The sequence below is a fragment of the Lycorma delicatula genome, chromosome 5 (assembly GCF_047948215.1).
Source record: "Lycorma delicatula isolate Av1 chromosome 5, ASM4794821v1, whole genome shotgun sequence".
NCBI classification, from domain to species: domain Eukaryota; kingdom Metazoa; phylum Arthropoda; class Insecta; order Hemiptera; family Fulgoridae; genus Lycorma; species Lycorma delicatula.
Genome location: NC_134459.1, coordinates 169,665,857 through 169,684,571, shown reverse-complemented (window position 1 = coordinate 169,684,571; position 18,715 = coordinate 169,665,857). Strand labels below are relative to the sequence as shown.

At 28.1% G+C, this 18,715-nt stretch overlaps 1 protein-coding gene across 4 annotated transcripts in view; it reads right to left on the bottom strand.

The window, feature by feature from the left end:
* The window catches only part of LOC142325580 (T-complex protein 1 subunit beta-like), a 49,901-nt gene that overhangs the window by 23,593 nt on the left and 7,593 nt on the right, over positions 1 to 18,715 (bottom strand). Inside the window, exon 3 of one of the 4 annotated variants that reach the window (XM_075367497.1) lies at positions 14,434 to 14,657. The exons of the other annotated variants lie outside the window; for them this stretch is intronic. Coding sequence (XP_075223612.1) covers positions 14,443 to 14,657 — 215 coding nt within the window. The 3' untranslated portion in view covers positions 14,434 to 14,442. Of the gene's footprint in view, positions 1 to 14,433; positions 14,658 to 18,715 lie in introns of those variants that run through there. 4 annotated transcript variants of the gene reach the window in all.

The window sequence follows — 18,715 nt, the reverse complement described above, 5'->3', positions numbered from 1 at the left end:
GAGAGAATGGTAAATGAACTTGAGTCCGCGTACCGAGGTAGTGGAGAAAACATCTAGATGAACAATTTTTTCACAACTTTGCTCCTTGCCAAGCACTTGCTATCGTAGAATCTCACAATTTATGGCAAAATAAAAATAAACAGTATATACTTAGTATCATGGCTCCGAGAGAGCAATACCAGACTGTGTTTTTGGTTTTCACACAATAATATGTGCTCTTATGTCCCAAAGAAAAATAAACCTGAAATTTTTATATCAACCATGTATTCGAATATGGCTGAGTAATGATTTGAAAAAGAAACCCGGTATCATCAGTTGCTACAATAAATATAAAACTGGCATTGACACTATGGACTAAATGCTAAGAAGGTACACCATTAAACGTCGATGTTAAAGATGGTCGATGGCCGTGTTCTTCAACATGCAATACACAAGTTCACTCGCGGCGTTAATGTAAAAATAATAAAATTATATCGCAAAAAACCGTCATTTTACGCGGCAATTGAGTGAATAACTAGCCAAATCAATCTGAAGCTCGCATGTCGAATGCCCAACTGATGCGCATCTACACTACAAAAATTGCAATTGAGAATCATAGGTCATCAAATACTATCTACAGAGGTTACTGGTTCATCTGTTGAGCTAGACAGCAGGGAGGAAAAGGTTCACTGGTTCCTGCCACATGCTATAAATTAACTATAATTAATCACACCTGCCTGTTTGTGATTAACAATCACACATTCTAAAATCTAATGACTGTCATAAATAATATTTTTTAAACATAATTGTTTTTTTTTTTGGAATAAAAATTACCTGGATGCATCACAAAAAATAATTTTTAATGTAAAGAATACATACATGTAGTGGGTACCCCGGGTTGCAATAGCTTTCCGTTCAGTTCAATTTTTTTATTTAAAAAAAATCTTAATTTATAATTTGCTTGCTTTTGAGCTAAATAACGACGAACCAGCTCAAATAAAATAGCGGATATAAAATGCAGAATAGCACAGGCGAAACGAGCCTTCAGTCAGATATAATTTGTTTACATCAAAAATTAATTTAAATGTCAGGAAAAGATTTTTCAAAGTATATGTTTGGAGTGTCGCTTTATATGGAAGTGAAACTTGGACGATCGCAGTACCTGAGAAGAAAAGATTAGAAGCTTTTCAAATGTGGTGCTATAGGAGAATGTTAAAAATCAGATGGGTGGATAAAGTGACAAATGAAGAGGTGTTGCGGCAAATAGGTGAAGAAAGAAGCATTTGGAAAAATATAGTTAAAAGAAGAGACAGACTTATAGGCCACATATTAAGGCATCCTAGAATAGTCACTTTATACTGGAGGGACAGGTAGAAGGAAAAAATTGTGTGGGCAGGCCACATTTGGAATATGTAAAACAAATTGTTAGGAATGTAGGATGTAGGGGGTATACTGAAATGAAACGACAAGCACTAGATAGGGGATCTTGGAGAGCTGCATCAAACCAGTCAAATGACTGAAGACAAAAAAATAACATTAAATAGGAACGTTACAATAATGATTGATTTGTTATCTCTATATGTCATACAATATTATGATGTAAAATTGTAAATGAATGTATTACGCAATAAGTCAATGCTGTATATATTCATTAATCTATGTAATAATCATAAATATGTAACAATAATAAGAATAATCATTATGGTCATAATATTAACTTTTAATATATGTAAGTAGATATATTCTTGCACACTTGTACCTATAATCTATAGCAACTAGGATTTCTTTAAATGTGTTGGTGCAGCGGAAGATGTGTCCAATGGTCTGAATAACCATGGTGCCATCGGGTAGAATGTGTAAATGATTTATTACACAGTTAGCGACTTATCGCATCTAACATACATAAAATATCTGTGTGTTATATGTATGTATGTATGTGCATGCATGCGTGCGTGTTTTATGAGTTGCCAGCATACGTGTGTATAGTATATATGTACATGTAAACCTAGTATAATAATTAGTCTGTAGAGTAGAGTGTTGAAGAGCATATGAGTAAGACATAAATATATAGAATATTAGATTAATAACAATTTAATGTTTATGACCCTAATATAGATCACAATTTAAAGCATATTTATACGATACAATAATTAAATCACAATAATAAGGTATATCAATCACCAAAATTATTTTAAAATTCTCAGTTAGATGTGAAGTTACAGTTTTTTTTTTAATTTCAATTAATTGTCAGACACTGCAAGCAAACAATTTATGCAATGAAAATGATGATCGATAAATTATGAACAATATATTTTGTCAGAACTGTTGTGAGAAAAGACTTGAGTAGGTATACTGCTAATTGATATGAATCTTTTAAAGGTTCAAGTCGGATACTAATTCCAGATGAACAGCTTTGTTAGCAAGATAAAGCGTGAGATAAGCCTTAGTAATGAAACATAAAAAGCACGACAATTGATCACAGTTTTAAACCTCTGCCTGCCATGAAGAATCACATTTTGACAGATTCAATCATGGTACTATTTATAAATGAGAAATCAATAGAGTCATTATCGTAAGTACCTAGTAAACTTAAAAATACCAAACGTTCAATTTAAGTTTATACACTTCAGAAACATATTGCAATATTGTAATGAAATATAATAAAATGATATATTATAATCGAATTAAAGTAACAAATTTATTATAAATTGTTGCTATCTCTGTATACTATTAAAAATTGTTTTATCATTTTAGCAATTAATTCTTCACCATCAATCATTAACTAATCTAAAATTTACATTTATTTGTAGATTAGTCAATGCATATTTGACATGATCATCATACCTGTTTTTGTATTTATCTGATTATCTATTGACTATCAGGTAGGGAACTCTTCAGTGAACTGAAAGCAAGTGTAATGTGATATTTGAAAAACGATTATTTACAGATGTCAAGATATTTTAATGATCAAAGAACTGATGGAAGCTTTTTTGAATTTTTCTATTAAGCCTGAGTTATTAAAAACCATGTGTCTTGTAATAAATGTCTCAATTAGAAGCCACATTAAGAAATCTTTGATAGCATTTATTATAATAGGATGGCTTTCAGTGTATCAAATACTAAAAGCAAATGATGTAGCATTAAGAAATTGTTTATGTTCATCAAACTGCAATTAAATTTACACAGCTTAATTGATGAATAGATATTCTTGATAAATATAGGTAAAGATCTTGTATGTTTTTATTGGTATTATTAACAACTGCTTTGTTTGCTTTAACTTCTAACATCTAACAGATGTTACTATTTGAAACTGAACTGCAATTCAAGTTGTGTTGTAACAATGATGTCTTCAACACAGCAGCTATTTCATATTTTAAATCTTAGATTGATGTAAACATCTTTTGCTTTACCTTTTCATAGTCATTTGAGATTTTTACTTAATGCTGAAAATAACCTGGCTAAAATCTTATATGGATTAACATATTTGTTGTTAGGTCATTGCCATGTAATCCATAAAATTAATGATAATTCAAATTTAATAAAGTATTTAGCATACTAGTGTATAAATGATAGCTTTCACTCAAATCAAATAAATTTTATTACTAGATCACGATTACACTTGTTCAAATCCATTCCTAACCTTAATGGTCTATATAATTAATTGTTGAACTTATAATAAATTGTTAATTTCCAAAGAATATTTTTTTTATTGTTATCTAAATTATGCAGACCTATATTGATACTCATTCATAAATATTTCATAGGCAAAACTTGTGCTTTATATTAACTATTAAAGCAGATGAAAAATTTCTTTAATGTTTCTATCGTTCTTCATAATCAGTTGAAAAGATATGAATTGAAACAAAATGGTAAATTCAATAAAAACCTTACATTGTAAATATACAAGGACTCAAAAATAATATTTCATCATAAAAAGGTATTTGCAAATTTAATGAAATAGATTTGTTTTGGTTCTCAACAGCAAAATCTAATTTGTATTTATTCTTAATGAATATGACATTTAAAATCTCCATAATATTTTTAGATATCTTCTCTGTAATTGATTTTTTCTACCTAGAAAATGTTTAAAATCTAAACTATTCTCTACTTAAAGTTTGTTTGAATCATGTTTTTTAATTCTGAAATAGATGTATATGGAATATTTGAAGCGAATAAATTTGAACAAAACTTGTTTGCAAATAATATCTGTGGACCTTGTATTAGGTCCATTCTCAATACACTTGATTTCATTTTGATATGGGGTCATGCAAGAAAGCCTGGCTTAGTAAGTTACTATTAGTTTCTTTTAAGTCACTGTACTTATAACATTTGCTCCTGTATTATTACAATGTCTGAAATGGCAATTACAAAGGCATGGATTAATACTGTAGAAAGGATAGTTAATTTAAAATAGACCTTTGATAGTGGCATTGATCCTCTATTTAAGCTAGTTGATTAGTATTTCTACAATATAAGAAAAAAACCGATAAAATAGCTGAAAAAATGTTAAATTTTACAGTATCATCCTTCAATTATTCCACAATTAAATTAAAGTTAATGAAAGTACCGCTTTGTATAACAACTGTTTTTGATAATAATAAAGGTAAATTAAATATGAATAAAATAAAATATGAATTGTTGCTAACCCAATTCCAATGATGAATAATATCTGAATCTTCAATATCCTTTCTCTGGTATTAATTATGAATTGAAGAATTGAATTGTAGAACCTTCAATATCCGTGGTTGAGGACCAAAATATGTTCAAATAACTAATCACTCAAAGTAATACCTCAGTTAGGTGTAATTAATCTACATATTAACTTTGCTGGTTGATATTTTGTAGTCAATAAAAGACATTGTCCAATTGATGATTAAGTATTAATTTTAATATGTTATAATCACCATTAAATGTTAACATTTAAATAATTTTACATTATTGTTGAAAAAGAAATATGTTAATATGTGTGTATGTTGACAGTAAGAGCCCTAAATTTAGGCTGAATAGTGCCTTAATAATAATGAATTACTAATATTATCACCTGATATGATAGGCTAGCTGAATATACAAATTTATTTACTTTTATAAAAGAGTAAGAAGAATGAAACAGTTTATTTATTTATAGATTTATAAGAAATATTAAGTAAATGTCAGCTGTTGATTTGAAATTTGTAACAATTTAATACTTTATCAAGTAGAAGAAATAACTAACTAATAAAGAAGAATTGATACTTGAGTCTGAACACCTATAAACTATAGCAACTAGGATTTCTTTAAATGTTTGGTTAATGGTGCAAGAGAAGATGTCTAATGATCCTAATAACAAACAGTAATAGATTAGGAAAAATGTACCACAGCCTCTCTAACTTTGAAGTATTGTGTTGGGTTACATGAGAACAGTTTGGTTTGATTAAGGTGAATTTGTTCTTTTTTTTACTATTATCTTGGTAAATAAAAAATAAATTAAAAAGCCTAAAAAAATAGCAATTTTGTAATCTATTGTACAGATTAATTAAAAAGTTGTAATGGCACGAATTTGACATTATTTTTCTAGCTTAGGCAATGTTATTTTACAAACTACAAATATTGCTCGGTAATTGAAATCAGTAAAACTATAAATTAATTTATCACCGCATCGATGGCAAAGGCGTACTTGTCTATGTTGTATGGAAGATCAGGTTCGATTCTTAGCTTGGGTCCAGAAAGTAACGAATCTGTCCTAACTTTAATTATCTAAAATTATAAAATAATTATTTTTAACACATAAAACAAACTTTGCTTAACCAGTTCGTTTAGACTGTGCAATAATTTTATTTCCTCGATTATTTTATTGGTCGATTAACGTAAAACTTATAACCAGGATAAGGAAAAATTTATAAGTCATTTCATTTCTGTTTCTATTTTTGGGGTATTATTTTGCCGGTATTAGAATTAGAAAACAATGTTAGAAATGTTTGGCTATACGAATTAGTTAATTTATTTTGTATAAATAAGAGTGCAAATTGTATTATAAAATTTATTACGTGATAAGTATGGGTACAATAGGTAAACTATAGTTAAAAAAATGATACTTATTTTATGCTATATTAAAATAATATAAAATTACTTACCGCAGTCAATGAACTGTGTAATCAACCCGTGATGGCCGCTGGATTCCATACTGCACATATGTAATATCTTTGTCGCTCCCCACCACTGCAAATACCGTCGCACAAACAACTAATTTCTCAACTGCCACAGCTAAATAATTATGAAAGTAACCACACCATCTAAAATGTCCTACACTGTAGTTTCATTTCTCATAATAACGATCGACCGACCGACACAGACAGTTTAATATTAAACCTTCCTTTGTTATTGAAAGTAAACACATTCGCATAAGAAATTTTACTATGTTGCATTCTTTTTTCAAAAATGTTACCTCGCAGCTTACGGGAACGCATCGATTAACAAAAAAAATATTTAACGTTACGTATTGGTGAAATAAAACAAAAATACTAAATGACAATCGGAATTGCCTGAATCTCCATACGGTTGGCTCCATTCATATTTAAAAAAGGAAATATTAAATATTTTAATTACATTTAACACGACCTGCTTCCAGAACCGTGTAAGATAACAAATGTCGAGACACACACAACTTCATTTATCTTCAATAAGAGTCTGAAATACTCCTTACTTGCGCATGCGTTCCCCCGCTGGGTATGAAGTAAAAGAAAAAATATTATTTTTCACTTAAGATGCAGTATAGTACAGTTAGTACTATTAATTAAAAAAAGTATTATAATTTAAAAAATTATAAAAGACAATTTTATAAGACGCGTGATAGTTACAAACTTGCTTAAATCTGAGTCTTGGTTCAACAAGCGATTTTTTTCAGCATTTTAATAATTATTTTTCTCTCAGATTTGTCACCGCTTTTAAGTCACATAATGTTTGAAATATGGAGATCCGAATAATCGACAATTTAATAAACATTAATCTCAGATTATATTTAATTTGAATCTGAATTAATTCTGAATTTTGTTACAAGAAAATCTCTGGTAACTCGAGTACTTAAAACAAGTAATAATTTATACGTAAATTTTACGGGTAAATGAAGCATGTAAGTCCGGTTTTAACTGGGAAAGCCGATGGATAAGATCAGTGATTATTTTACAAACTATTTTATAAAACTTTAAAAATTAAAATAAACAAAAAAGTTATTTAAGATTTGTTAAAGTTCTCGTAGATTTGTCATCGCTTTTAAGTCGCAAAATATTTGAGATATGGAGGTCCGAATAATCGACGTTTTAATAAACAGTTATCTCAGATTATATTTAATTTGAATCATAATTAATCTCTGAATCATCTACAAGAAAATCTCTTAAATAATTCGAATACTACAAGAAGCAATAATTTATGTAAATTTTACGGATAATAAAATATGTAAGTCCGGTTAACTAAGAGGTCGGATGATAAAATCGGTGATTATTTTACTAACTATATTATATAACATAAAACTTAAAATAAACAAAAAAGTTATTAAGTATGATTTTTTTTTAACACTACTACATAAAACGAAAATATCAAATAATTTATTGTCAAATGGGGAATTATAACATCGATTTGAAATATTTTAGGAAAATATATTTTTTTTTTTTTATAAATAATAGTAAAACTATCAGTATAATATACTGATTCGTTAATTAAAAAAAAAAATAAAAAAAAAAAAATAAAAATAAAAAATTTACCGTAAAAATTAAAAATTTTTTTTTCATCTCTTACCGGTTATAGTTTGGTAGGTTTATTCTATGTAAATATTGAATAAGTCAAATACGCACGCAGTGGATTACCTGATGCCAAACTTGGATGGGCAGGGGTCCAAGGGGGAAGGAAAATTCAGGTTTATTGGCAACATAGCCCTGTCAGTCACTAAATATTAGAACTGTGTTTAATAAATACAACCTCCGTATTAAGAATAGGATTCTCTGTATTAATATACAGAGAATAAACCCCGTTCGCTTCGATTAATATCGAAGCGAACGGGGTGTCTTAATAATTTTCAGTTTCAGTAAACCACCTTATTATCTCTTAATAAATAATATATTAAATTATTTATTTATTTGTATACTCACACGCGCGCACAATTTTAATTATATATAAATACTAAAATATACTATTCTATATAAATATAATTTTTTTCTCTCTTGAAATCTGTTTTAGCTAAACCTTTGTAATTACAAAAATAAAAATTGATAAAATTTACTATTTTTTTTTTTTTTATAAACTTCCTTAAATTCTATTGTAGCTCCGCTTCTTCCCTACTGAAAAATTATAATTCTCCACAATTAAAAAAATATATATATTAATGAAAAATTATAATCCATAACGACGACCGATCCATAACGTCGGGCGTCGTTATGGTCGTAAAAAAAATTATAAATTTAAAAAATCGCATGAAAACCACCTTTCATTCATTTACATAAGGTGAACTGACATATGCGAATTTCGCTCGCGCTAGTATGTCGAGAACGGTTGGACCTAGACACATGAAACTGCCGGCTATCGTTCCAGGAAGTTGGAAAACACACTTTCGAGTAAGCCTTTCAAAATTTCGTTAGAAATCGTCTGTGTGGACCATTTTTGAGATACGCCCTTTTTTTAGAAATCATTATTTAATATAAGATATACCCTTTCTTATGTATAATATATATATAAGATAACGTCATTAGTTATCATAAAAAAAAATCAATTTACAACCTTTATCACCTATCATACCGATTTCGCTGAAAGTAATGACGCCCGATTTTTTTTTTCAAAACATCGTTATCAATTTAAAAGTGATCAGAACTTTTAACTGATGATTTTGAAGTTTAAACTGACATTATAGACATATATTACACTGTCGTTGAAAGTAATGATGACCAAACATAATAATAAATTTTACACTGTAAAACAGTGGTTCGTACAATTTTAATGAGTCTGATTAGGATTCGAATATGATATCCTAGGATTAATAACCCAAGCTGTCACTACACACAAAAAAAAATTTATCTGGACAAAAAATATTTTTAAAAAAAATTCGAAACTTCAGTCACCGTATTTAATCACTTTTAATACACGAGATTCAATTTATTAAAAGTAAAAATAACCTAACAATATAAAAAAAGATGGCTTCGGAACAATAGAAGGGAGGAAAAATATTACTACTGCGGTTAGTTTGTACGTATGTTGACTGTGAGAGGGGGGAGAGAGCAGAGAGAATGTGAATGCATTTGACTCTCACGTTCTCCCCCTGGTTCGCTCGAAATTCATCAAATGAAACTACGTAGATCAAAATGTGTGTTACGTTGATGAAAAATTATAATTGATTATAATATTATTAGCTGTTTCCATTATATTCAGCGATGTAAAAAAATCAAAAAATCTTACATAATAATATTATCTAACATTTTCTTTCTGATATTAATCTAATAAAAGTGATTAATATATTAAAAGTGTTATTAAAGATTAACGTTGTCATACAGTAAATAAAGTTTATTTCTTCACGATTTGTAGTTGTGTTTTTAAAACCGTTATCAAATTTTGTTTATTTGATTATTTGTATTTAGAGAATTCAGTATATTTAAATATATTTTACGTGAATCTGACAACCGTATAGAAAATAATTCTACGTGTAAATGAGGTAAGTTCTTTCAAATTATAATATTTTGTAATAAGAAATTAATACACAATTAAATAATGTGATTGTATTGGTTAACATATTGGAGGAATTTGGGAGTTTAATGAACTAAACATTTTATTTTGGCAAAAATGATTATTTTTAGGTTAGCCAAATATATTTTTATTCTTGCTATTTTAATTAAAATTAAGTACAGATTACTTTATAAAAATATGTAACTAAAATAATTTGCTTTCAAGTAAGTACCGTTACACTATAAGAGGGGTTTTGCTGAATCTTTTGTAGACTAAATTAATTATGGTGGAAGTTAATTATTGAAGTTCTGTTTTTTGTTTTAAAAATTTAGATTTCTGTTTAACAAAACCGTTTGCCTGTGTCTACATTTGGTAATTAATAAATTAGCTATCTATTTTAGAAAGATAAATTGCCTTTGTTATTCATATGAAATACTTTACAAATATTTTCTCACTTTTCTTGAAATTTACATTGATATGTTCTGTAGATCAAAACGGTCGGTTTTTATGTTACATGGTCAGATTTATTATTAATTTTTTTCGACAAAAATTTAGCCAAAATGTTTGTTCTAATTTCTTTTTCATTTTTTTTTACTTTTTTTTATTAAAAAAAGACTAGACTAATGAATAAATGACAGCAATTTTTTAAATTCACTTGTATCTGTTAGCTAAAGAACATGGCTAACGGTACATAAACGAGTAATGATGTAGAGGCTTTCAATTATTTAATTTTACCTAATATTCGATTAATTATAACCACGCACGTAAACGTGATTATTGCACATATATATAAAAGTACATTCGCGTGCGTGCTTTTATAATTTTTCTTTTTTACTAAACATTGTTTTATTTTAATTTAAAGCAGAAATTTAAAAAATCGAATATTATAATTAACAATAAAAATGTAATGTCGCCGCGACCGTGTCACAGAAAGCGTACTTCCTTGCTACATAATATACCAAAGGTCTTGGGTTTGATTCCAGATTAGTATGTGAAGAATTTTCCACAATTAGATTGTAACTTCTTCAATAGCTAATTATTTTAAAGAAAAATAGCTGAACTACAAATTATTATAGATTATAGAAAAGATTAACGAGTGGTACATAAGGATGTAATGATATGATTTCATTATTTCTAAATTTATCTATCGTAGCCGATTACTACTTTACGCGCGCGCGCGCGCGCACACACACACACACACACAAAGAGAGATTTATTTATTATTAATCTAACAAAAAGTAATGTTTGAAATTTAATCTATGTTTGTTCAGATTTTGTCTTACTTTGTTCTTATATAGTAATTAGCTGTTAACATTGAACAAAATATTTAACTGTGTCTCATTTTCATTTTGATAATATACTGTTATTGTAACACAGTTAGTAGAGATAGTACAACAAATGACTAATGTACTGAAGGTCTCGGGATCCATTTTTAACTTGGACACCCCCAGATCACAAGGTATTCTTTTATTTTTTATATTTGTTAATATTTTATATTTTTTTGTTTAAAATTTTCAATTTGTTTTAATTCTTACTTTTTACTTTTTGCAGGGGTTTTATAATATGTCTCCTTTTTTTTATTAATGTTAAAATAAATATTAGTTAAGTTTTTTTTACTAAATTTTTTATATGTAATCAAATATATTTTGATTACAATTCGAATCTTGGACCTCCAGATGAAATGCCGAGAGGCTACCACTCCGCTACGGTGATCAGAAGAGTGGTATGCTTAATTTATATCAGTATATTTTCTAAAACCTGGGTTCGATTTCTAAATGATTTTTTAATTTAATTTTTTGATATTAATCTATTTTTTTTTTTGTTTTTAATAAACCTTTATTTAGCTATTTGTTATTAATAAATAAAAATATTTACGCATAAAATGAATTTTAAATTATGTTTAACAGTTTATTGTAAGATTTATTTTAATCATTTATTTTATGTTTTAAATAGATCTCGAGTGTATATGTGAGGGTGCGCGCACGTGTGTTACGTAATTCATATAAAACTGTACCACAAGAACAGTAACATTAATCTGTATTGTTCAAGTTAAGAAGACGTGTATAACCGAAGATCACCGATTGTACGCGGAGATGAACGAACATACAGTATACAGTCTAACTCACCCGATCCAGTCGAGGTTTAAATTTACGTATCATCAATGTGTGTGTTGCTTGTATAGACAAAATTAACGTCTTTATTTTAACATCTTGGTATGTATTTTTTTTACATATTTTATTTGTTCTATCTAATACATAATTATTAAAACATAAGGATTTTAATTAAAATACGTATATATTTAATTTTTAAGTGGTCACCTATGTTTCGTTTTTTAATTATATAGTTAATATAGAATGTAAAGTATTACGTTTTTGTATTATATTTTAAAAAGTAGTATTGAATAATTTGTTTAAAACCCCTCTCTCGCTCGGTCACTCTCTCTCTTTTTCATTCTTTCTTTCTTTCTCTCTCTCTGTGTGTGTCCTAATCCTTTATAAACATCAAATTATTGTTGATTTTTGTTTGTTTTTGTTTGTATTTTTGTGTGAGTTTGCGTGCGCCCGCGCATGTTTGTGTATGTATATGTATTTTATTCTTCCGATAGTTAAACGAATTAGTACAGTCAATTTGTATTTTTATTTGAAAATCCTTACCTACCGATTGATGTTTTTTCCATATGTTAGGGGTGATGAGGGAAGCTTAACTCCAGATTTTAATGTTATTCAAATGTTATTTTTTAATCGTTAACAAATGTGCCTAAATAAAATATGACCTTAATTAGGCGAATCTAATTAATTAGTTAGCGAATAATGTTTGTCATTGGATGTAATTCTGAAGGTAAAACGTAATAAAAAAGTTACTACGGGGGAATTTTAACTCGTTTTATTTCTATCGCAATTTTTCCGTTTTTCAAAATTTCATTGCTCATAATTAAAAGGCGAGAGCGTTGATCGACAAATGGTTTTGTCGATTGAAGGCCACGTTTGGAATATGTAAAACAAATTGTTAGGGATGTAGGATGTAGGGGGTATACCGAAATGAAACGACTAGCACTAGATAGGAAATCTTGGAGAGCTGCATCAAACCAGTCAAATGACTGAAGACAAAAAAAAAAAACGGTAGCATAAAATTATATTCATTTTCTATTGTAAACTATCGAATAGATTACCAGTTATTTATAACCATTAGTCGCTTCTGTGTCTCCTTTAAAGCAAAGTCTTTTGATCTGTTGCGCTATCTCTCTCTCTCTCTCTCTCTCTGTATATATATATATATATATGTGTGTGTGAGGGATAAAAACAAAAAAAAGAAAGGCTGATGTAGTATAGTTGTTAATTCTATTTTTATAAGTACATAAAAAACATGTCTGATGATATGGTCAAGAATAAAGTTAAAATCTGTGTTGTTTTGATGGTAATATTTAAAACAAAAAAGGCTGTTTAGTCAATTTTCAAGGACAAAAATGAGTACGTGCTACATGAAATAAGATACACACACTATAGCTTATAATAAAAAAAAAAAAACATACTGAAAGGAGTGAGGGAGTAAAATGAGAAAAGAATAAGCGAGGTATAGAAAGACGTGACTAAACTGGACACACGTTTAATCTTTTTAACTGTTTTACAGTAGCAATTGTTCAGCTTTGCGATGAAGAAATAAATCAACACTTGTTTTATATTATTTTAAAAGTTAGTTTACCCCTAGTACACGTATACACATAAATTATTTTTTATATTTCAAGCACAAATAACAATTGTGGTTTTATTGTAAGGGAAAATATTATTTTCTACTAAATAGTTGTATTTAAAAATAACATAATTGTGTTTCTATTTTAGTTCAGTTTAATCTAGAGCAATTCAGAAATAATATTATTTTTAAATAATCATACTAATGTTTGGTAAAACTCATCACATTTACAATACGGTAAGCGTTTAATTAAATTGTTTACTTTTACGTATTTTTAACTGATAATTATTTTAAACAAACATAATCTACACTTCTAATCGTTTTTTTTTTAAGTAGGATTATCGCTTCGCTGATATTTATGGTAGAGTAGTAAAAACTCAGCCTTTCACCTAGAAGATCCAGGATCGAAAATCATTTAGGCATAGTATTTATTTTACAAACTACAAATTTCCTTCCCATATTCCCACACACAAACTTCTAACTAACGTAATGATTTAATTATCTTAAAAGAAAAACGTGTCTGTCATAACAAGAACTTTCGTAATCGTTTTATTAGGTTATTAAATTGCCTGAGTGTTTTAATTATATGATAATTAAACTGTAATACGTAGATAATCCACCTTAAAAAATATTTATAAACTTTAGTATTTCTTTTACTTACAGTTGTAATTTATATTTTTATTTTCTCAGAGAATATAAATTTATCCAATATTAAACTTACAATAGATTAAAATTTATTGTTAACCTACGTGAAAGTTACAGACATGATTTTTACGAAACATATGTAGTTAAATAATATTAATAAATAAAATAATAAACTTAAATATTATCTTACCTAAAAACTGTACAATTACAATAAAAATAGATTATCAGTAAATCAAGTAAATATTTACGCACGGATTTAACTTCCTCTTTCAACAGAAATCAGTAGTTGACTGCTAAAACCATACTAAGCTAATTTGAATTTTTCGAATTTCTTCACTGCAAATGTTTTAATAAAATGATTTTATGAATTATTTATTCTAAGGTATTTAATTTAAATTAAAAAGAAAAGAAAATAATTTATAACCAAATTAATTTTATATTTACCAATTTTCATTATATTAATTGATGAAATAATAATATCTTTTCCGTCTTAGAGAACATAAAATATAGCGAGTAAACTCTTAATATCGTCCACCAGTCAAAAACAAAGAAAAGTAATAAAGTTGTTTGTAAAACTTCTAATGTCGTGCCAATTAAGAGACATTTCTCAGTCTCATCAAAATCGGTTACTATTATGCATATCGTTTGTATGGTAACTGAAGAATTTTCTAGAAAGGAAATCCACACAGTTTAGGACATTATTTTAAATTTATGAACATTTGATGTAATTTATTGTATACAACTTTTTTTTTTTTTAATATATCGGTTTAAAATTAAACATTTATTTTTTTTCATTTATAGTTTAATGAAAACTAAATTAAAATTTCAACATGATTTTTAAAAGTACCTTGCTACAATTTATATGATGCACTTTTTTTAGATGAAATCTCGTGTTTTAATGATATTTTTAAATTTAAAATCTATTCTAGTTATTTAATAATCTTCCAGTTTACAAATTTTTTTTATTCAAAATAAGAAGGGTGTTTTAATTTTTTTTTTCTTTGATGTTGATACATCAATATCGCGAAAGTTTTATAAAATTAATTCATCAGTTTTATAAATGAACTAAAATAATTTTATAAAGGTAAAATTTATAAAATGACTTTAATGTTTTAAATAATTTTATAGGAATGCCTAATTTTTATATTAAATCTAGATACATTATTTGTATAAATAGTAAATATAATTTATATGTATTTGTTCTTTGTTGCGCTTCGCTATCATTAGTGGCCTACTGAAAATAAGTACAAATTTCTTAGTACAATGAACATCTCACAGGAACTATCTTAATTTTACTGTTTTATGTATTGAATACTTTAATAATTATTATTACTGAAACAGGAAATGTATTTTAGAAACTGTATTAAAAGAGAAATCTACATTTTCTTTTGAATTTTTTTTTTATCTTCATCATTTGACTGCTTTGATGCAGTTCTCCAAGATTCCCTATCTAGTGCTAGTCGTTTCATTTCGGTATACCCTCTACATCCTACATCCCTAACAATTTGTTTTACATATTCCAAACGTGGCCTGCCTACACAATTTTTTCCTTCTACCTGTCCTTCCAATATTAAAGCGACTATTCCAGGATGCCTTAGTATGTGGCCTATAAATTTGTCTCTTCTTTGAACTATATTTTTCCAAACGCTTCTTTCTTCATCTATTTGCCGCAATACCTCTTCATATGTCACTTTATCCACCCGTCTGATTTTTAACATTCTCCTATAGCACCGCATTTCAAAAGCTTCTAATCTTTTCTTCTCAGATACTCTGATCGTCCAAGTTTCACTTCCATATGAAGCGACGCTCCAAGCATATACTTTCAAAAATCTTTTCCTGACATTTATATTAATTTTTGATATAAACAAATTATATTTCTTACTGAAGGCTCGTTTAGCTTGTGCTATTCGGCATTTTATATCGCGCCTGCTTCGTCCATCTTTAGTAATTCTACTTCCCAAATAACAAAATTCTTCTACCTCCATAATCTTTTCTCCTCCTATTTTCACATTCAGCGGTCCATCTTTGTTATTTCTACTACATTTCATTACTTTCGTTTTGTTCTTGTTTATTTTCATGCGATAGTTCTTGCGTAGGACTTCATCTATGCCGTTCATTGTTTCTTCTAAATCCTTTTTACTCTCGGCTAGAATTACTATATCGTCAGCAAATCGTAGTATCTTTATCTTTTCACCTTGTACTGTTACTCCGTTACTTACTTACTTGTACTGTTACTTAAAAAAAAAATTATTTAATTATTTTGTTAGATCTTCACTAAAAATCACATCCTATAGAAGTTTATACTTTTTATCTTCTATCTTTGTTCTTTTTATTACAATTCTTTTAAGTTTATAAGTTAATGTAATTAATACTTCAGCACGTATCAACTAATCACCTCGCCAATCGCCGAGGTGGAGTAGTAATATCTTCCCTTTCATCCGAAAGATCCCGGTTTCGTATACCGGTCAGGCTTGAAATTTTAATTCACTTCAAAATGTCAATACCATACTTCCACACACAACCTCCAACCTAATATAATAAATTATTGAATTAAAATAGTGTTATATATTTTTCAGTTATTATCGTTACACTTCTTAACCTTCATACATTTAAATTTATTTATAAAACCATTAAAAAAACAAAAAAAAACTTATATACTGGAGAGATGAGGTTTGATATTATCGGCTTCGACACCAATTTACATCTATGCTGCTTATACGTGTATTTAAAATATAAAATAAATAAATAAAAATGATAAAAAAATTAAAAGTAGAATAAAAATCTCGGAGGGTGTGAAAAAGAAATAAACCGAATGGCTTTACTTTAGACAGTATTAAACATTTGTAAATTATTATTATTGTTAAACGTGCTTTATGCAGCCGCGCGTTCGAGACGGCAGTTGTGTAGTTTAACCTTGAAACAGTTGTACGTCTCATAGCAACTGGAGTAGTAGACAGCGCGTCGGCGAGCAGTTTTGTCTACGATCGCGCAGTATAATTTGTAAAATTATCTCTCAATAAATAAAACGAATATTTATAACCATTTCTTTATTTTTTTTAAATTTATTTTAATCGTATTGACAACATACAAAGTATATATATATTTGTTCCTTTCCTCGGGCCATCCGTTATGTATTTGCTTCACAAGATGAGATGAAATGATAATTTTGTAGCGTGTAAAAATGCCATGCCTAACCGGGATTCGAACCCGGGACCTCCGGACAAAAGGCTAAGACACTATCACTCGCGCCACGGAGGCCGACAAACGTCAGTTACTATTCACCCAATTTTATTTAGGTTATGATTTTTAATTTTTCATGTTATGAATTTTGATAATAATGTAAGATAACTTAACCGGAAATCGAACCCAGAATTCTTTACTATACAAAAAGAACGTTAATTCAGATGCAACGTCACTCTGACTGGTTTAACAATACATACGAGTAAGTTAATAAAACATTGTGTGCGTGTGTGTGTGTGAGCGCGCGCGCCCTCCATTATTCTTTAATTACGCAACAGACTTAAAACTTGAAATTTTTTGTACATCACGAATTCATTCTTTTGATTTCATTGACCCAAAAAATGTACGGGAAGAGTATTTTTTTACAAAAAATTTACTGCATTAGAAATTAAATCAATTGACACGCTTCACTAACTGTCAACACATAATACGTATTAAAATGGTAACAGGATACAATTTTCTTGTTTTTTTTATTACTACCGTTCTGGTTGACAAAACAATGTACACTTCATTTTACTTTATCAGATTAAATGTATCACAAAATTGATTTATATCCAAAAGGTTCTGGATCCGAATCCCGTTAATTTTTTACGTACGAAAATATTTATCTACCTCACTGTCATAATTAAAAAAAAAAAAATTGATGTGGGACACCACATGACTTCCTTGTATGCCTATTAAATTACATATACACATTTTTTGCTTCATTTGGTATAAACTTATTTCATTTGAAAGTGAAATACGATCCTCTAATTCTTTAATAAAGAATTTTTTGATTTTTTTTCTTCATATTATTGAATTATTATTTATTGTAATTTTTTTACAATCACAGGTTAATAAATTAAATTATATTTACACGTTTTTTTTTAAATGAAAAAGTATGTAATTTTATTTCATAAAAATTAATGATATTTTTTTCTTTTTGGTTATTACTGAATTATTATTCATAGTAAAAGTTTTTTTTACAATGAGAGTTTAATAAATTAATAAATCAACATATTTAAATAAAAGAAGTTAAAAAAAGGAGATGAAGTCTGATTCAAACCGATGTGCCTTCTCCTTGTAAAATCCAAATATTTCATTAAACTTTTACTTGGCTATAACTCTGGAACCAATGAAAATAAGTATGATATATCGTTGAAAAGCTCTCAATCAGGGCTTATTACTGCAGTTAAGAAATAGTGGGCTTTTTTTGGACACTTTTGGTTCAGTCGATTGCAATAAAAAGGAGGAGTGCACAACTAGATGTTACAACAGTCCTAAATCCAAAATTTCAACATACTACGGTTAATAGTTTTTAAGTAATGCGAGATACATACATAAGTACAGAGGTCACGCCGAAACTGTCAAATGGATTCAGGGATGGTCAAAATGAATATTTTGGTTGAAATCTGAAAAGCGAAATTTTTCGCGATCACAATACTTCCTTTACTTCGTACAAGGAAGTAAAAAAGGTCTGAAATACTCCTTACCTGTGCATGTGTTC